Raw genomic sequence first — 21617 nt, forward strand, 5'->3', positions numbered from 1 at the left:
CCCAGTTCACTTTTTAAGAAACATTTTTTTTAATTGAAGTATAGTATACATACCATATGATATTAGTTTCAGGTGTACAACATAGGCATTCAACATTTATATAAGTTATGAAATCCAGTTCACTCTTATGTCTAGGATGCAGCCCTTTTAAATCAAAACCCAAAGCAGGTGGTTCAGCAAGCCCCATTTTCTTGCCAGGTTTGGACACCAATTTGTGTCCCCTTGCACTGCAAAGCACAGGTTGACCTCTCAGTCATTCCCTCTGGAATCAGTAAACACTCTCTGGGGAAAAACAACTCCAATTTCGGGCTCACCTCCTTAGGCCTCTGTCTTCTTCTGGATCCTGACCTGGTTTTTCTTTGCTATTTTGTTGGTTCTCCATTTTTTATGTTTGGCTCTGCTTTTCTACTTGTCCTCAGTATAGAGTTGGTCCTAATAATCTAGTCCATCATGGCTAGAAGCAGAAGTTCCCATTAGATACTTTTGTTCCCTCTATACTAACCCCACAAAGAATGTGTCCAATATGTAGTGGTACTCAGTCCTCTCTCTAGAGAAAGCTCATTCTATTTTCATAGCTCTGAATTGTGTTATGTCTCTCTCTCTCTCTGCTTCTAAAAGTAGTTCCTAGTTTTATTTAACATATTATTAATCTATTGCTGTGTAACAAATTGCACCAAACTTAACAGCTGAAAACAACAAACATTATCTCATAGTTTCTATAGGTCAGCGGTCTTGGGACAGCTTAGCTGTGTGGTTCTGGTCTCTCATGTAGTTGAACTCAAAACATTGGCAAGTGCTACAGTCTTACATGAAGACCTGACTTGGGGATGATCTGCTTCTAAGCTCTCTTGTGGTTTTTGGAAGGCCTTGGTTTCTTGCTGGCTGTTAGCTGGAGACTAGTTCCTCACTACACGGGCTTCTCTGTGGCCTCCTCAGCAGAGCAGATAGCTTCCCTCAGTGTGAGTGAACTTGAAAAGAGAGAGTGCAAGAACACCCAAGATGGAATTTATAACCTAATTTTGGAAATAATTTGTTACCACTTCGGCTGTATGCCATTGGTCACACAGAGCAACCCCATAATGTGGAAAGGACTACACAAGGTGTAAATCTGAGGTGGGGCTGATTGGGAACCATCTTAGTGGCTGCCTGCCACATTAAGACATTCAGAAGGAATGTAATTACTCTTACATATGAAAGGCTTTCAGGTTTAACCAGAGCAGACAGGAGTCTTGTTAACCTTTAACAAGAACAGGCAGGAGTCAACACACCCTCCACCCCCCCCACCCTCTTACCCCCGCCTCCATGACCAGCCCCAGTTCTTACAGTAGTTCCTTGAATATTGCGTTTTGTCTTCTCTTATTGTCCTAATTGTGACATGTCCTCTCCAAATTTTTCTGCAGATTTTTAAGTTACTGGATTCTAAATTACAGTTCGTATTAAGATTGTAGCCTCTGTGAAGCCAGACTGCTTGGGTTTGAATCCTGACTCCTCCACTTACTAGAGGACAAGTCACTTAACTACTCTTTTCGTTCTATGTCTTGTAAAGTGAGGATAATGTTAATTCCTACTTCTAGAGTTGCTGTGAGGATTAAGTGAGTTAATGCATATTAAGTCTTTTGAGTAATGTTCAAAATAATGAATAATGCTCAAAATAGCAGCTATTCTTGGTAGCATTGTTGGTTTTTGTCATTGTAGGTATAGTAGTAGTTCTCCAGTGTGTTACCAGTACTCGTCCCCCTCTTTCTGAAACCCAGCACGATTGTTAGCCTTGGAGGGTGGAGAGGTCGTATGAGGTGCTAATGGAAAGTCAAACACCAGCCTCTTTAGCTTTCCTCTTAATTGGAATGAAAAAAGAGTGCATTGTTTCCAGTTGTTGAGATGGAGTTTCTTTGGAGAAAAGCAGCATAATGATATGTTTATTTTACCAATGGAGTCTGTTTTTTTGTAACATGTGATTGTATTTTCCAATTTTAACATTTTGTTTCTAGTTTATAAACTTTGTTACCAATTTGATGAAGAAAATTTAGCTTTTGTTAGAGTGTATTGAAAATCTCAAAAGTATGATCATGTTCTACAATGTTAGTAGGTTTAAAAATAAGTTAGTTTTTCAACTATTACCCAAAATTAGTTTCTGTACTGTAATTTAGGTTGAAATTATTTGTTTTTTTTAAATCATTCACGTGAAGATCCATTTTAGTATTATTTGATCCTTTCTATATTGAAGTATTACCTGTTTTCTTATTATAGCATTAATATTTCTTCAAAAGAACCCACTATTGACATAGTGCTAGTTTTGCCTATTGATTTGGTTATTTACACTTAAAAATTTTATTGTTTTGAAAGTTGCAAAATGTGATGGTTTAATGACAAATCAACAAGGATTAATGTTGAAATGTAGGTTTTTTTCCCTATCCTAAACTAAATGTACAGGTATGTTTTTTTTGTTTCTTTAATAGATAGCAAACAATAAAGATGCACTGAGGAAGACGTGGAACCCTAAGTTTACACTAAGAAGTCACTTTGACGGCATTCGAGCCCTTGCTTTCCACCCCACTGAGCCTGTTTTGATAACAGCATCAGAGGATCACACTTTAAAAATGTGGAATTTACAGAAAACAGCCCCAGCCAAAAAGTGAGAATATTCTACTTTGATTTTATTTGAATGTTTTTATGAAGTTTTTCAGCAGAAAAATACTTTATTATTTGCTATTAAATTCCCTAAATATCACTTCTAGTTCTTTTTTCTTCACCATGTCACATAATTTAGAGTATTTTTTCCTTCACATACTCACAATCTAATATTAGGTTGGAAAATTGACACTTAGGAAGAAATGGTATTATCTGGTGGTTTCCAAGGGCTTGTGAATGCTGATTACAATCTTTATACAATGTTTGAAATGGCTTTCATATTTGGGGAGCCTTTTTTCTGTACTGAAGAAGTAACTGTACTGTTAGTTGTAAGTCTGTACTGTTGTTGTAAACAGGTATAGGCATGTTTAACTTCATCAGTTCCCCCCCACCCCGCTCCATTGTTTACTAGGTTTGGACTTACAGAGTAGAAGGAAGGGAAGGCTGATTGGGAGGCGTGAGGGACCCCTGTTTGGTCTTGTCTTCTGGTCTTGACTCCTTAGGTACTTTCCATACCCACCAAAATGTCTAGACTGAAAGGCACTATTGTTGCCATCACTAAACTGCTAGTGCTTGCCTTGGCCCCGTGGTTCCTCTCCAAGCATGGACAGACATGAATTGGTATAAACCCTTTTATCAGTCACCAAACTAGTCCTGATCCCACTTGGTGGGGTCCTTGTTGGAGCTCCTTCCCTTCTTCCTTGGGTCACATGGTCCAGAACCCAGCATCTGCCAACAAGGGCCATTCTACAGTGTTAGGCACTTCTGTTATTAGAAGAGTAGAAAGGAATATCAAATGGAGGAGATTACCGAAGCTTTGCTACTGGTAGAGGATATCTGTTGCCCAGTTTAAAAGAGATCAGTGACATTCCTGCTGTGAGTACATAGACTAGATAAAATACTTCATTTATCAGTCTTCATCAGATAGCTCAACCAGATCTTGCTGAAACCAGGTGAATCCTCATATGGATCAGATATATTCAGCAGAGAAAAATTATCCCTGGTTATAAATTGTGCCTTTTGTCTTTCTAGTTCTTTCGTCACCATGGGCATCACATTAGACTAGAGAATGTGAATGTCTCATCATATATTCTTGACTAGAATTTAGAAAAATAGTGAAACAAGTGTCTTGCTGGCGATAGCTTAGTAATAATACCTTCACATGTAAATAACAGTGGCCTGTTTACCTTTGAACATAAAATGTTGGAAATGAGAGATATCCTATGCCTATAAAAAACTGTAATACAATGTAGACAATGGTAAGTACTTAACTTTAAATCTAGTTTCCATTAACAATCATGGCCAGTATTAGGCTCTGTAGAGTACCCATATACTCAGTGTTCTAAGTAATAAATAAACTGATGACTTGACAGTTTCTGGAAGTATCAAGGACAGACATATTAACCTTCCTGGAAATGCAATGAAATTAAAGTGCCGTGTATTGAAATCCTACTATGTGCACAGTTCTGTTCTAGGCTGTTTTACTTATAGAATCTCATTCAATCCTGTGAATATTTGGTGTTATCCCTATTTTTCTGTGTTGTTTTAAACATAGAGGAATCCAAAGTTCTGAAAGATTAAATAATTTGACTAAAGTTTGATAGTTAATGATAGAACTGGAAATTGAATCCAGAAATTTCTCTCTTCAGAGCCTATGACGTTGTTTCCCCTGAGTGAGTCTCTCTCTGTTTAGTCAACTAGATTATGACAGTGCTAAACGCACTGTAATAAGGTGTTAGTACTGAACAAGGATTTTGTTTCTTGAAGCCACAAAATGTGTGCTTGGTGTTAGGTAAGCTCTTTTATGTGTCCTGGGGTTGGGAATGGGGTATTACATAATGTTGGTATTTCTAAAGGCAGTTTTATGACATATTCAGTACTACTGTTTCCTACTGAAATTTAGAGTGGTAAGAGCCTTCTTCTCTCTCTGATGTAGGAGTACTTCTCTTGATGTGGAGCCTATCTATACATTCAGGGCTCATAAGTAAGTATGCGTTTTTTCTTTGTTTTAAATTAACATCACTGTGAATCAGCCTGATTAGAATATTTTATTGTCTTTCACTTATGTATTTGTGTTATGTGTTATTTGTATTTAGTAGTATTTTTTGTAAATGTAAAAGAAACTGGCAGATAATATAATGTTAAAAACAAGTTTATCACTGCCAGGCAAGGATCCTTGCTGAAATTAGATTTTATTTGCATGATGTTTAAATGATGTATATGTCTCTTTTAAAATAATGTTGAGGCAATTACGTTTAAATATTAGAAATCCTGACCTTTTTTTCCCTAAAGATAATCTAGATAAAAATACTTGAGAATTATTTTATTGTGATCACATATTGAATGCTTTTTTTTTTTTCCATTTAAGCTTAAAGAATATACCTTATTTACCTGATTTAACGTAGAGATTGGCATACTTTTGATATAAAGGGTCAGATAGTAAATATTTTTTAGGCTTTACAGGCCACATATTTTCTGTTGTACATTTTTGTTTTTAGTTTAGTTTTGTTTTACAGCTCTTTAAAAAATGTAAAAACCATTCTTAGTTTGAGGACTGTACAAAAATGAGCATCGGCCTATAGGCCATAGTGTACCGACCTCTGATTTTGCACAGGAAGAAAAATGAACAATGCTTTGACATATTTTTATTCATTGAACAAAGAAGAAAAATAGAAAACCATTGGAATAATTAAACTTTCTTATTTTTTACAAGTCCTACTATCAGATTGATTTTAGAGAATAGAAATTGATTTTTATCTCCCAGAGGTCCAGTGCTCTGTGTGGTAATGAGCAGCAATGGTGAGCAGTGTTATAGTGGTGGCACTGATGGACTGATCCAGGGCTGGAACACCACCAACCCCAACATCGATCCCTATGATTCTTATGGTATGTGATTCCCTAAAGATGTGAAAGAATAATATGTTTTCTTTTTACCTATTTTACGTAATACGTATAAAGGTAAAATGAAATATCTTTGAAAGTAAATTGGTAAAAAGAACCATGTCTTTATTTTTTTAAAAAGAACTTCTGTATTTAGGAATCAATTTGATATGTCATGCTAAAAGAAAAAAGAAAAACATATATTCTTCCTAAGAAAACAGTTTCCACCCCCCAAAGTCTTATTGATTGGAAATGTTGGCTTGATAGACAGTTGTTTTTGTCATGTTAGGCATCTGTACAGTACTTGATACGTTATAACTTATCTGTAATCATATTTTATTACTATTCTTGGCAAACAACTTTACAGGCAAATGAATATTGGCATAATCTTTTTGATCAATTATTGGAGGATATAGAAGCTAATGAATTTTAAACTCCATGGCAGCAAAATATTTAAAAGGCCTTAAAAATTAAGAAGTGCCCTTTAGATCTGAGAACAGTACCATGAAACATAAATCCATATTATAATCTATCACTAGGTATTACCATAAAGTCCCTTGCAAAAACTCTTTTGGAATTGACTATTTTTGTTTCCTCCTAAATTCTGGAATGGTATGAAATGACATACTTGTCATAAAACCATATTTTATTATCATTATCACTTAAGATTAATTTTACCACCAAACCTGAGTGAAGATAAGACATTCAATAAACAATTTCTCCCAACATTTACTTAATAAGCATTTAACATATTTTGTGACAGATAAGCCCCTTCTCCCTCCCCAATTCTTTTACAAATTTATCTGTTCCATGCTTTTCCTTCCTTTATCTTTCTGTCATAGGATCAGTTGTCCTCGTTCTGTTCCAACTCAGCCCTTCTCCTTTTGCTCTTGACCTCATTCTTTCTCATTTCCTTTGAGTCTGCACTCTAATCTGTCAATCTCTCTCTCTCTCTCCCTCTCTCTCTCTGTGTCTCTCTTGTGCTCTCATCTTAAGGCTTATCCTCTTTACTGTTTTTCCATCCCCTCAGAATATAAGTAAATTCGGGTATCTCCCATCCTGGGCAAGGGAAAGCCTTTTCTTGACTCCATTTTCCTCTCTGGCTTCTGTTTAGTCTATCTTTCCTTCATCATCTGTGTCTCTTTGGTTGTATTATCTAGATAACACAATTTCTGGTTACTAATTCCATGTCCTTTCCCTGTGCATCGTCCCTCTTCATTCTGTCTTCTAGCTATACCACTTAAATAGAACAAGATTGTCAGTGACAATTGGTTGATCCAGTGGACATTTTTACACTTGTTACTTTTTTAGATGTATTGGCTCTCTATCCTTTTTTAAGTTTGTCCACTATCGCCTTTTTTAATTCTTGACTCTACGACAGTTTCTGTTCCTTATCCTTCATAATCTCCTTTTATTTTTCTCACCTTAAATATTGGCGTTTCTCAAGGCCCAGACCTAACTTGTTCTGTGCATTGTGCACGCATTCTGTGGTAGACTGAATCCACTTCTATGGTTTTATGTGCTGTTGACTCATATAAATCTCTTCTTCAAGCCTCAGACTACCTACAGAACATTTGAAAGTGTTTGTCTCATTTTCCATAAATCCTCACGTGTCCTATGTCTCTTCTTCCATATATTCTTTATTAGTTGGTGGTACTACCAGAATTACACTAACTAGGAACCTAAGAGTTATTCTTGATTCTTTGTTCTATTTTACTATCCACACCTTATTAATTACTAGTCTTTGATATCACCCCCTAAATATTTCTTGAATTTATTCCTTCTCTGCCCCTTTTTTTGCTACCCTCGGTTGGGTCTTCATCATCACCCTCCCAGTCTACTGAAACAGTCTCCTTGCCCTCATTTTGATTCTGTCCAATCTCTCTTCTACGCTACAGTTGAAGTTACCCTTATTAAATACCTACTACACCCTACTGCTCCTGGGAAACCCTTCAGTGTCTTAATATGTTGTAGAAATCCCACCATAAACTAGCCACTCTTATCTCATCCACTTCCTGCCTCAAACTTCACACTCCAGTAATCCTGAATCGCTTATAAATTTCCTCACATATCATGCTATTTTTCCTGTGATTTTGTAGGTGCTGCCTCCTTTGTCAGGAATACCTTTCCTTTTTGACTAGCCAGCATCTGTACACTTTAGGTGTCATTCTCTCCAAGAAGCCTTCACTCATCCCAGTTACTCTCCATGGTAACTGGTGTCTGTCACTATTTTTTTTTTTGGAGGAAGATGAGCCCTGAGCTAACTACTGCCAATCCTCCTCTTTTTGCTGAGGAAGACTGGCCCTGAGCTAACATCCATGCCCATCTTCCTCTACTTTATATGTGGGACGCCTACCACAGCATGGCTTTTGCCAAGCGGTGCCACGTCCGCACCCGGGATCTGAACTGGTGAACCCCTGGCCTCCGAGAAGGAGAACGTGCACACTTAACTGCTGTGCCACCAGGCTGGCCCTGTCACTATTAGTGTACTTACCACATTGTCTTTTGAAGACAAGGATAGTATTGTGCCTTAATCATCTGTGTGGCCCCAGCATCTGGCATAGTGCCTAACACACAGTGTGTCTTCAATGAATGTTTTATGGTATGACCAAGAGAGGATATAGGACAGATAACACCATTGACATTTTAAACTTAACATCTGTGAGCCATCTTGAAAGTACCCCTTCATAGAGTCATTGTAAGGATTAATAAAGTTCCTAGTTTGACCTTTCTCATGAAACAGTGCTAAGTAATCTTCCTTCTGCCTTCTTCTTCCCTCCCCCACATGCACATCGTTCACGTCAGTTATTGCTGTTTGAGAATTTGGGGATCCCTCCAGGTCTCAGTTCATGTCCATTATGAGTGTCAGAGGCCTGTTGCTCCCAGAAATAACTGCCATTCGTAGTACAGTAGGGTTAGTGGCCTACAGGGGTATTATATCCAGAGTGCTGAGGAAGTCAGCAGAAGGAAGCGTCTCTGTTCACTTCCTCAGGGAATCGGAGTTGCAGTTTCTCTGAAGGGAGATTAAATTCAAATGATTTGTGTTAACATGCTTTTTAAAAAATCTAGACAAATGGAAGGAAAAAAGGGAGGGAGAAGGAAGCACCTAATTTTTTTAAGGAGAAAAATACATATTTTTAAATTTTAATTTATAATTTTTGAACTCTACATTTGCAAATTTCCAAGTCTGTTTTTAATTATTGCAGCATTTCAGAAGAATATTAGAAACTAGGAAGGATATTTTATATTGTTATCAGGTGCCTTCGTTTTTATATTTTACTTTTTCTGGAATCTAAGTACCTTTATGATTTGGTGTTTTTCTTCCTAATTTTGTATTCTTGCTATTTTGTGTAGATCCTTCTGTTTTAAGAGGCCCTCTGCTAGGCCACACTGATGCCGTCTGGGGTCTGGCTTACAGTGCAGCACACCAGCGTTTGTTGTCCTGTTCAGCAGATGGCACTCTCCGTTTGTGGAATACAACTGAGGTTGCTCCAGCCCTGAGTGTATTTAATGATAATCAAGGTACATACTTTTTAAAAACTATTTTACTGTATCTTTTATAAAACATTTTATTCTAAAAACAAGCAAGCAAATAAATAAGTGAGTCTACAAACTCCTACTGTTTAAATTTAATTGAAGGGTTTTTTAAGCAATGAAAGTGTATTTGTTTGAATTTCCAACTTGTGTATAATTTTTAAAAACAGTATTTGGTGAAAGAGTACACATTTAAAAATTTTTTTTAACTGAGATGTAATTTATATACAGTAAAAAAATTTTAAGGATACATTTTAATGAGTTTGACAAATGCATAACTCTCACATCTGTCACGATGCAGCACATTTCCTTCCCCCTTCCCAGCATTTCTTCGTGTCCTTTCCAGTCAACCCCCTTCCCCTTTCCCAACCAGAGGCACCCAGTGTTGTTATTTCTTTCATCATAGATTAGTTTTATCTATTTTAAAACTTAATGTAAATGAAATCAAACAATGTACACTCTTTTTGTATCTGGCTTTTTACTCTCACTATAATTTTTTTGTGATTCATCTATGTTGTAATTATCAATAATTTATTTTTATTGTTTAATAGTATTTCATTAAACCACAATGTGTTTATTCATTTACCTCTTGATTGGCAATTTGAGTTGTTTCCACTTTTTGATTATTATGAACAAATCTGCTATGAATGTTCATGTTTTTATTATAGGTAGGTAAAGACCTAGAAGTAAAATTGCTGGGCTTTAGAAGTACAATTTTGTGTTTAACTTTATGTGAAGTTGCCAAACTTTTTTCTGAAGCTATTGTACCATGTTACACCACTGATAGCAATATATGAGAATTCCAGTTGCTCTGCATCCTTAATTACTAACAATTGGTGTGGTCAGTCTATTTAATTTTAGCCGTTCTGGTGGGCGTGTAGCAGTCTTTCACTGTGGTTTTAATTTCATTTTATTGGTGGCTTATTATTTTGAGCACTTTTTTGTGTGCTTATTGGTCATTAATATATCTTTGATGAGTTGCCTATATTTGATATTTACTTGACTCTGTGAATAACTAACAATTTTGATTTTACGTTTTAAAGTCCTTATTTTTGAGGAGTTAGCATTCTTGTTCTTTAATCCATTTTGCCACTCTGTGTCTTTTTATTAGAGAGTTCAATCCATTCACATTGAGAGTGATTATTGATGCATGTGGACTTAATGCTGTCAATCTGTCGCTCATTATCTTGTTTTCCTGTGTTTCTTTTCCTGTGTGCTTTAGACTATCCATTTAATACTGCAATTTCTTATGCTGGGTTTCTTAGATTTTTCCTTATCTATGATTTGTGACTCTGTTCTGTACTTTATTTTAGTGTCTACCTTGAAGTTTGTATTTAGAATCTCGTGTATAATATAGTCTATTCTCTGGTAGTCTCTTAGTTACTTGACCAATACTGATTTAGACCCTTTGCTCTTCCCCTCCTAAATAATTATTTTCATTTTTTATTCCAACTCGTCTTATTAATTTGTAGTTAGAGTGCTAAGATCGTCCTCGTTTTGGTAGTTTCCTTACCTTTACCCTAATGCTATAGTTGAATATTTGCTATCCTGTTCTGGTTCTATCCATCGGTCTCCCTAGTCTGTGGCTTGTGTCCCCTTTCTCCCTTTTTTCTTTTTTCAAGTATGAGAGCCTTCTTGAGGATTTCTTGTAATGGAGGGCTTTTAGTTACAAATTCCCTTAACTTTTGTTTGTCTGGAAAAGATTTAATTTCTCCCTCATATCTGAAGGAAATTCTTGCTGGATAGAGTATTCTTGGCCGAAGGTTTTTATCCTTTAAAGCTTTGAATATATCAGAGGAGTTAGCATTCTTAATAAGAGATGGGCTTTTAAAATGAAGAATTTCCATGATGCCACTCTAAATTCCAGGTATAGGTGGAAGCAGCAAAACTTGTAGTCCATACATGTTTTCTATGTATTTTCTGAAAAAGACTTGCATTCCATGAATGTATTAGCTGAGTAACAGGTAGAAGATGTGCTGAACAGGTAAGGATGAGAAAATAGGCTAGGGCTAGAAGTAACAAAAGAAATAATCTGTGTTGAACGTCTGTGAGCTAATTCTTATTTTACAGTCAAGCCTTATTTACTTTTTAAGGAAATCACACCATTGTTTGTTTTGCTATCTTTTAAGCACAATTGTCAAGTAAACTCTAATGGCCATTCTCTTTGAATATGTTCTGCCTCTTTTAGAATTGGGAATCCCTGCCTCTGTGGATCTAGTGAGCAGTGACCCAAGCCATATGGTAGCATCATTCAGCAAAGGATATACAAGCATCTTTAACATGGAGACACAACAACGCATTCTCACTTTAGAATCCAATCCAGATACGAGTATGTATACCAGTTTAAATAGTCTGCGTTTGGATCATGTTTTTAAACTTGATCGAAATTATAACTAGAGTCAACCATGATAAATGCTTGTCATTATAAAGGGGTCTGCCTCCTAAATCACAGAACACAGTTACTTAAAAGGATATAATAATTTACAGTTGATTTAAAGACTTTGGGTTAAGTTTATGCACATTTATAACTATACTGTTTGAAATAACATTTGAGCTATTCCAAAGAGGAGTCAAATTTAATTTTATACCAAACAATTAGTTTTCAATTCTGTTTGAAGAAAATATTTATTCTGAATATAAATCTATTTTTCATTCCTCATAATTTAGTTTTTTAGTCAACTTAATTTTGTATTAATAATATAATTTGACACATCTCAGTGGTGATTAGAATATAAATTAAGTTCTTCCTCTTAGAATCCCAAATCTGAAAGTGATTATTGGATGCAGGAAGTCAGGAAATATATAACTTCTCAGACTGTGAAGAAGATACTACAGAATCTTTTTGGTTTTGCCTTTTTTAATCATTGCTTTTTGTCTTTATGCTTAATCCAGACAATCATAGATTAGGTTGCAGTTGATAAAGAAAACTACATACACATATACTGTTGTTTTAATCAGAGAACTAACTTTAAAAATAATTACCATGATGTGTGTGCACACGAGCATATGCATGAGTGTGTGTGTCTTTCTCTCTTCTCTCTTTTTCTCTCAAAAATTTCCTTTATTCCATTTTGGCTTTCTTCATTTTCTCTTCCCAATCTGTTGTCCTTTGTTTTCTTCTGGTGTCCTATGAGAAATGTTTGGAAAAATAGGTATGAATAGAGCTTTGAACTATTTGAATGTAAAAGAGAGACAAAAAAATCAAAATTGAGATTATAGAATAGGAAAAAGAGAATTTTTTTTTTTTGCCAAGAAATATCAGTTTTAGACTCTCAGTAAATTTAAAATTATATTTAAATAGGGGCCGGCCCAGTGGTGCAGCAGTTAAGTTTGCATGTTCCGATTCAGTGGCCTGGGGTTTGCCGGTTTGGATCCCAGGTGCGGACATGGCACCACTTGGCATGCCATGCTGTGCTAGACGTCTCACATAGAAAATAGAGGAAGATAGGCACGGATGTTAGCTCAGGGCCAGTCTTCCTCAGCAAAAAGAGGAGGATTGGCAGCAGTTAGCTCAGGGCTAATCTTCCTCAAAAAAAAAAAAAAAATTAGATTTAAATACATGACCTAAAGCTAAGTAGTAAAATTAAAAAAAAATATGAAATTTTTTAAGATGTCATATTTCTAGGAACCGCATGAAAATTCAATAAGTAGACTGTTCTTTACAGCTATTTTTAGCTATATTTTCTATTACGTGATTCACAAATTTTTAACATTTCGCCACATTTGTCACATTTGCTTTATCATTCTCTATACAAGTGTGTAATTTTAAATTCTTAAGAGACACTTAAGAGACATCATACCTCTATACCCCTAGATCCTCTAGCATGTAATTAATTCTTAAGAACAAGGACATCCTCTGGCATAGCACATTATATTATCAAAACCAGGAAATTTAGCATGGACACAATGTCTGAGTTGCTGTTTACATTCAGATTTGCCGGTTGTCCCAATAATGTATTTTATAGGAACATTCCTTTCTCTCCCTAGACTGTGATATAATGATTTATTTTTAAACTTTTGACATATCTTAGTGTTATCTTTATGTAGTTTTTCCTTTTTTTTTGCAAAAATTTTCTTAACAAAAATCAATTAAGCCTAAGTTGTTCTTAATTATTAATTTCCTTTTGATAAAAGGCTTTCAGGAGGAACTTGTGATATTTTAGGTACCAGGTTTGGCAGTTTTCTGATTTGCGTGAACTATCTGGTTGGGATAGAGGTAGAAGTTAGAATAGGTACTGGCTTTGTCACATGATTTTGGGGGAGTCACAGCTTTTTCTGGACCTTGGCTCGTTCACTGTAATATGGGCCTAATGACATGGCCTGCCTGTCTCATTGTGCATCTAATTAAAATCTCTTCGAAAACTATTAAATGATGCCCGAAAAATAGTTAGGATGCTGACTATTTTAAGATTTCAAACATGATAGATGTCAATGATGAACGTTTCTATTATGATGAGAAAGAAGATTAAAGAGTTAAGAAGCTCTCTTTGTCATGTTTATCTTTCGGCAATAACCATGTGATAAAGAGCTCTGTATCCAGAAAGAGCTGAGATTTCAATTTAAAAGTTACCGACATGTAAGTAATAATGAAACTTTATTAAAGCAGCACAAATATCACAGAGCACTGTAGAATGAGAAATGTCAGTGGCTCTAGGCTAAGCCCTGAGTGGCACCATAGAAAGCAGGTGGTGGAAAGGAAATTCTAGTGCTTAGGTACCTCTGGATTTGTCAGCATAGTATTGCTCAGGTGGTTCTCATTTCCTAACGTTGAAATTATGAACACAATCGCAGAATAAATGAATGAAAGGCAAAGTTACATTATTTACTTTTTCAGTCTCAAGTATTCATTTCTCTTTTGAAGAAATTGTAGCTTTGACTAATTTGTCTTGCTCTTTAATTTTTTCCTTTTTAGTAGCCAGCTCTTCCTGCCAAATAAATAGAGTCATCAGTCATCCCACTCTTCCCATCAGCATCACTGCACATGAAGACAGGCACATCAAATTCTATGATAACAATACAGGTAAGAATTTATTAAAAAATTGATTATTGTTGGGCCAGCCCTGGGGGCCTAGTGGTTAAGTTCAGCTCACTCTGCTTCAGTGGCCTGGGTTCTGTTCCTGGGCCTGGACCTACACTGCCAGTCAGTGGCCATGCTGTGGCATTGACCCACATACAAAATAGAGGAAGATTTGCAAGAGATGTTAGCTCAAGGTGAATCTTCCTCAGCCAAAAAAAAAAAAATGATTATTGTTAAAGCAAAAAAAATCTCCACGGTAAGTTGGCTAATTTTGGTGTCAGTCAGTGGCTTTATAGTCAGGCAATAGGTAGTGAAACACAGATAGTCTCCTACCTCAGTTTCTGTTCATTCCATCCAAATCTGCTAAGAACTAGTCTTGATAGCATATAGAATCATCTAGGTTTGTTTAATAGTAAGTAGATTCTATATTTTGGCCCTAGAGCCAAGGTTATCGCTAGGAACACAATAAAAATTCATTCAAATACCAATCAAAATGATCTCTAGCTGTGAATACATTGGGCAAAAGTAGAAACATGTTGGAAGTAGAGGCATATGATCATTATATTTGTGTAAGATTGTTCAGTTTTTGAATAGCCTTCATATTGCAGGTGGAAAATCCCTGAGTCATTTGGTTTTGGTTTTCCATGGACTAATCTTTTCTATATTATATACTGACTGACTGGTCTTGATTAATTTGAATTGCCCATGGGGGCTTTCCCAGTGTTTATTGGATTACAATTCACTAGTCTAAAGGAAATTCAAAAGAGAGCTGTATTGGGAGAAAAACACTCTGTATTAGCAGCCATATTTACCTGAGTATCTGCTATTGACTTTGTAAATATGTTGGCTTTTGCTAACTTTGTTTAGCTGTGAGTGATAAGTAATTTAATATTTTTAATCCCTTTCTTTACATTGTTTCCACCAAAATTATGGCCAGGTTTTTTCTCTGTTCTTTTGTCTTTGTCTCTCTTCTCTTCCCCCAACCCATATAATTTGCCTGTAGCTAAAGGATGCAAAGTAAATGATTAATAATGTCTGAGTTCTAGTTAATAAACATGGCTTAAAGGAATATTTGTGTACAAATTACTGACTTGGGTACTGTGATTTGAAAGACAAAAATATAATCTGAAATTTGAGCTTTTGTTTCTCATCATCATTACTGTGGCTAGAGTGGGGAAGACACATGTTGCTTTAGCTGATGGAAAAAGCTATTGATGCAGTAAGTACACAGAGAGGGGTGACTTGAGAAACCAGTGTAACACAGTAGCTGGCATATATTCAGGATGAGGAAAAGCTGTTAATAAAGAGTAACAATCTCTTTTTCCGAAGGCAAACTGATCCACTCGATGGTAGCCCACCTAGAAGCTGTTACAAGTTTAGCGGTTGATCCTAATGGCCTGTACTTGATGTCTGGCAGTAAGTACATCAACTATGGATTATTTAGTTATCCTTATTATTTTCGAGTTAATATAATCTTTCCTTTCAATTTCTTTTCTTTTGATATAGGTCATGACTGTTCAATACGTTTATGGAACCTAGAAAGTAAGACGTGTATCCAGGAGTTCACAGCTCATCGGAAAAAATTTGAAGAATCAATTCATGATGTAGCTTTCCACCCATCCAAATGCTATATAGCCAGTGCTGGGGCTGATGCACTGGCTAAAGTCTTTGTATGACACATTGCATCATCTTCACCTTCTAGCTCTTTATAAATAATCAACTGCACAAAAGAGATACCAGAAGACCAGGGCAAGAACCAACCCGTCCTGCCCTTTTGTTCTGCTGAAGGAGCACAGAGAACATTTGTTAAAGTATAGTTTTGCAATTCGTATACTGTTTTCTAAAACTAAGGTTTGTTCAGGTTGCTGCAAGTTCAGCTGAATCTGTGAACCTGAAAACTGTTTCAAATTTTCCCCAAATAAGAACGTTTATTTCTGAAGTTGTTCTAATTCGCTAGGCAGGCCTAAGCGAACATAGGTGTTTAGCTTGTCCCTGTTTAAATAGGGCACACTATAAGGGATCATTAAAAAGCTTGATAGCTGGGAATGAGCAGAGGAAGAATGGAAATTCAGACCTAGTTCTCCCCTGAGAAATCTTGTCACGCACATTAGGTAGGCAAAAGAGCAATCTTCACCATATCTGTTGTACTCACCCCTATGTGCATAATGACCAGGCAGTGTTAAAATGAGTTTTTAATTTAGCTCTCCTTTCAACTGTTCACATAAAGCACCTGGCAAAGCATTTTACCTATTGGGGGAAGAAAAGAAATGCAATAATATGTTAAATATATTATTCAGAAATGCTAAATGAATAGTTTGTAAGCAGATTTCTATATTGTATTACATTTTTGAAATAGATTTGGTACCATTCTAAAGTTTAGCTTTCACAAACACTCACCATTATGAAGAATAGTTGATAGAGTCTGCTTTTACTAAAGGATTTAACTTATTCAGGTTTAAGATTATGTTTATTTTTAAGGTCAAGCAGGGCATATCTTTATAATAATCTCTATTAATTTTAAAATTCACTTTATTCCTGTGATATTTATAGTACCAGAGTGATTATTTCATATCAATGAAGTCTTACCTTTCAGTGGTTGAAAAAATGGAAGTGATTTGCGAGTACTTGTCAAAACCTACATAACTGTGCTTCAGATGATCTCTGTTCTTTCTTCTATGTCTCTCGTATTTGAATTTCTGGCACCTGCCAAAAATAGTTCAAAATTATTATGTCTTAACAGTCCAAAGGGTATGGTTAACCTCAGGCAGCTGCTTTTGCAGAAGTACTAAATAAAGCAAATGTTTTGTACCCCAAAAGTCCTTCATTAATATCTCCCAAAAAGGAGAAACTCCCAAGAAGGGGAAACTCCTAGAAATCTAGATGGAAGAGTTCAGTGCATAGTATTGGCTAAAGAGTTGTCTCTCTCTTTCCCTCTCCCAACCCCTTTTCCATTGTTTAATTGGAATACACGGCATGATTTAATGGGCAGCGAATCAACATTGTGTCTGGGAAAAACCATCTCTTAAAGGACCAGGGTTTCCTGAGCTCCCCTTGCCTGTGACCTGCATAGGGCCAGCTCTTGGGATTCCTATGACCTCACTCTCTGGACCTGGTGTATAGACCTCATCCCTACAACTGTCTTGCCTCTCCTCACACTCTCTGTCTTGTTTGCCCAAAATGTCAGAGGCCAATCTAGAAATTAGAAATAAATTACTAATGTCCAACTTTTCAGTGAAATGTATATGTAATAGGCTCTCAGACTTAAAAAAATTCATATCCGTAAATATTTTAACCTTTTAATATAATCCCCACATTTCTATCTCCCCACATATTCCATTGTCATAACAATGGCACTTTTGATGATATGTATATCTGCTCCTTGAAGAAATATTCTGGTGGTGATGTGGATAATAATTGACAATTTTTGTGTAAAGTTTCTGCTTGTCTGTCTCTAGAATTCTGCAGTCTGCAGGCAAATTTTCTTTAAAGTTAAAGGCCTGTGCTAGATTTGCCTGATTGATAAACAGATTTACTTTAATTAATTTGACACAGGTGTCTTATTTCATCTGTGCTTTGGTTAAGAGTGGACTCAAGTGATTCCTTCATGTAATCAAATGGATTGACCTGGACATGAGCTACTGGGTGAATGTTTATATTCCCATACAGATACAGAATTCCACATTGTGTTTGATGAATTCCTCTTTTGGTTCTTCACAGAGTAAAGAAATGGTGTTGCTAACCTAACATTTATAGAACAATACTGGAAAATTCCAGTTAGGTCCCTTGCTTGGCGTATTTATGATGGACGACTATAAAGTTGTTCTACCAGTTATTGTTTTAATTACCTTCCAAGGTCTTCAGTGCCTGGTTTACTTACGTCACGGAAATTCTCAAAGCCAAGACATTCCCTTCACCTGCATTTTATCCCTCATGGTTAAAATTTTCCTGTTAGTGAGTAGAAAATAACTATGAGAGATGTAGTGCAAATGATGGAACTGTTGAAAGTTTCTTAGAAAGTCAGTGCTATGCCATTGGAGACTGTACACAGAAACTCTTCTCCACTAGCACTGTATGGTCTCAGCCTAGAAATGAGCCAAAGCTGTCTTCCAACCAGATAGAAGCATATATTTGTGTCTGATTTGTCCCTCAGCCTACTGAAAATTCAACGAAAACTCACAAAATGAACAAAATCAAGATTCAGAGTCATTGAAATGCTTTCATAGTGCTTGATTTGTAAATATTTTGGATGAAATGTATTGGAATAGTATGAAAATCAGCAGGAGATGGGGATCCCTGCTTTATTTTCATGCGCTGTGGAGACATCTCTGGGAGCTTGCAGCACCCTTCTCAAAACTCACGTGTCATATGGAGCTCATTTGCTAATTGAACCATAGACAGATATTTAACATAAGTGATATAATGACCTTCAGTATTTTTCTATTGAACAAGTTTAGCAATTTTTGCCATAAACAAATAATTAGTTATGCAAAGTATTTAGCTTTTATAATCATTTTAGTTATGACTAAAAGGGGGGAAATTGAGCTGCATCACTGATAATGTACTTTGTGAGAAATTTTTTGTTTATCTGACTTTCATTCCTTCAGTACTCTTGCTATAAATTTCTTTTGGAGATAATGATAAAGATTTATTTGAAAATGTCTAAAATGTATGTATATTTTATAAATATATATTATATATATTGTAGGAATATATATAATATATAGACTATATATATATATATATATATAAAACCATAGGTGCATTTTACTGTTTTGTATTTTCATTTTTGGAGGTAGTGTACACAGCAGGTAATGATGAGTATGACGAGTGTTGTGCTGTTTGCTTTTGCAGTATAATATATAGTTCTAAATGTTTAAATTACTGTATATACTATATTCATTCTAGGCTAGCATGCTTGTTTTAAAAACTGTCATTCTAGTTTATTAAAATCTGAATGTAAGAAAACCTGGCTATTCAAATGTGAATTGAAAAATATTCCATTCTCAGTACTGAACTGTTTCCATTGAACTTTGAGGATTTTTAAGAAAACAGATATCATCAAGAAGGCAATAGCTAGAGAATGAGAGGTGCCTTTAAAAAAAATACAAATGCAGCCTTACAGTGAGGATGGGGATTGAGTTTGGGGTGCAGGGGTGAAAGAGAGAGAGAGTGTGTGTGTGTGTGTGTGTGTGTGTGTGTGCGCGCGCCTATCTGTGAAGGTCCTAATTTGTGACCATTAGTGTCTTTTTAATGTATCTGCTCAACTTCTTGGACTTCAGGGGACATTTCATGCGCTGTCTTTGTGCTCTTCTGAGCACCATATATCCTTTCCAAGGATTTTGAATGTGAATTCCTAGAAATTTCAGTAGAGAATAAGATAACTATTCTTTCATTATAATCAGTTTCAGGTAAAAGGAGAAATTATTGGTTCACCAAAATTATGGGATCTAAATAATACTGGCTAAGTAAATGTAATTTTTAAAGGCTGACTTTTTTAGTACTTCATAAGTTTCCCCCTTACACAAGAGCATGTCATGATGATTCAACTAGTATAAATTATTTTTAGATTAAACACCTGAACTAGTTAAAATTCCACCTAAGAATAGTATTTAAATGGCATCTTTCATATCTACCTCTTTGTCATTGCTGCCATTTGAACTAAAGCAAGTCCTATGAGATCTGAAATGATGGTTGGATGCAATTTAAAAATCCATGTTGGTGCTTTTCTCAGGCTTTGTCATTTAAGTTGTATTGAACTAAGATGTCACAAATCAGATCAAAAGACTTAGAATTAATTTTGGTTTTCTTTTGAAAGAACTGCTTAAAATTTCTCATCAGCGTTGATGGTGAGTGGAGGTAGTTAATCTCTGGTTAGTATTATGTCTGTGTGATGTTTTCAACCAAGAGCCAAACTGTTCTTGAATTTACATGGAAAAAGAGCTCTAAGTATGATTTTCTTCATCCTACCTTATTCTTTGAAAACTATTTGAAGGCTGTTAAGTGCATAATCATTAGTTTTACTTAATCAGAAGTTGCCTCTGTTACTGTGTTACTTGTTTAGTTATTTATATTATTGTAGTACTTTAAGTGTTCAACACTGGGATTCAGGTTGTACAAAATTAGCTGACAAATTATATGTATTTTTTTGTGAAATGTATCAATTCCTAAAGTTCATTTTAGGGGAAGGTCTGGAAAACTAACATATCTGTGTTTGAAAACAAAGGACAGGTCATTGTAAATTATTTGAATCATTTTTACTTTTGCCACTGAAAGCTTTTTAATTGGCCATATCCATCATCCAACTGGATCTTCAGGTCCTTGTAAGGGAAGCCAGGTTGACAAAATATTTAACAGATTGCATCAGTTTTTATTTTTAATCTAAAAAAAGTGAATGTTAGGCCAAACAGAGATCCCTAGGTCCCACTTACTTATTCTAGTAGTATTCCTGAAGTGGTGCTCAGGGGTCAGAATTTTCTGGATCTTTGCTAGTCAAACTTTTGATTTCATTTAACTGGGACCACTTTCTTGTCATCCCTCTGATGCAAAGTAGAAAGTTTATCTTAACTTAGATTAACTCTAATGTCTGCCTGAGTTTTTAACAGGCTGTGAACCTTTGAGTGCCTTGTTAATGTAGGATGATTCTCCGCTGGTTGTATTGTTAGCTCCTCTCTGAAAATGTCTCAGAGAATGATATTTTAGTTGACTTGTAGAGAGCTACTAAATTTGGTATTGTCAGCAACCAGAAAGTCTTCGGTCTACCACATACCTCCCTCTCTGTTTTCTTCTCATTGTTTGGCTGAAGTTTGCCTCTTGTGAGAAACAAATACAAGCCCCCCTCTCCACACAGGTTTTTCCAATCCAGACTGAGGCATCCCCTATACCCATCCCAACCAATTGATCTAATACCTATTTTTAGGAGGAACCACTTCTTTGTAATCCTGACATCTACTGGTTATTCTATGTCTTCTCAACTTCAGTTTACTAGAGCTGACCTCAGGGCATTGTCAGTTCAGATTCCTGAATAACTCCTTTTCTCCAGCCCACCCCAACCCCCAACTGGTGAGCCCTGGGCCAGATTGTTTGATCTTCAGGTCTTTTAAAATTTAGTTATAAAATCAATTAATGTAAATTAATCCAAATGCTAATTTTTGTGGTGCAAGAAGTTTCTTTTGTAAATTCAGGGTATGGATAAGCTAATTAAGATATCCTTTTTTGGTGGCTCTAAGTGTATTGTTTGTTTTTAAATAAAGTGTATAAATATAGCTAATGTGCTATAGGTGTCTCATGAATTGAAATATTTGTTAGATTTGGAATCTAATGGATTTGCAGTTAAAATACTTTAATACAACCTGATTTTGTTTTTTGAGGGGAAGGTAGTAGAGGGGTTCAGAGAAATAAAAGGGCATTAGATAAAGTAGATGTGAGTCCAAAGTAATAAACCAATCTTAATTATTGATTGTGAGGAAGGTGGAGATGTTTATCATGGAGAGTTTGGAACTTTGGAAAGCCCATAATATTAGAATACATAAGATTGGATCAATGATACTTTCAGAGACAC

General features: G+C 35.7%; 1 protein-coding gene across 2 annotated transcripts in view; it reads left to right on the forward strand.

Moving 5' to 3' along the window:
* Positions 1–21321, forward strand: part of STRN (striatin) — a 101447-nt gene extending 80126 nt beyond the window's left edge. For both annotated transcript variants that reach the window (XM_046661222.1, XM_046661223.1), the window contains 8 exons: positions 2457–2632; positions 4565–4612; positions 5393–5514; positions 8863–9030; positions 11231–11371; positions 13955–14062; positions 15389–15475; positions 15566–21321. In XM_046661222.1, the coding sequence (XP_046517178.1) occupies positions 2457–2632; positions 4565–4612; positions 5393–5514; positions 8863–9030; positions 11231–11371; positions 13955–14062; positions 15389–15475; positions 15566–15735 (1020 nt within the window). In that variant the 3' untranslated portion in view covers positions 15736–21321. The remainder of the gene's footprint in view (positions 1–2456; positions 2633–4564; positions 4613–5392; positions 5515–8862; positions 9031–11230; positions 11372–13954; positions 14063–15388; positions 15476–15565) is intronic.
* The last annotated feature ends 296 nt before the right edge of the window (positions 21322–21617 follow it).

The sequence above is a fragment of the Equus quagga genome, chromosome 5 (genome assembly GCF_021613505.1).
Source record: "Equus quagga isolate Etosha38 chromosome 5, UCLA_HA_Equagga_1.0, whole genome shotgun sequence".
NCBI classification, from domain to species: Eukaryota; Metazoa; Chordata; class Mammalia; order Perissodactyla; family Equidae; genus Equus; species Equus quagga.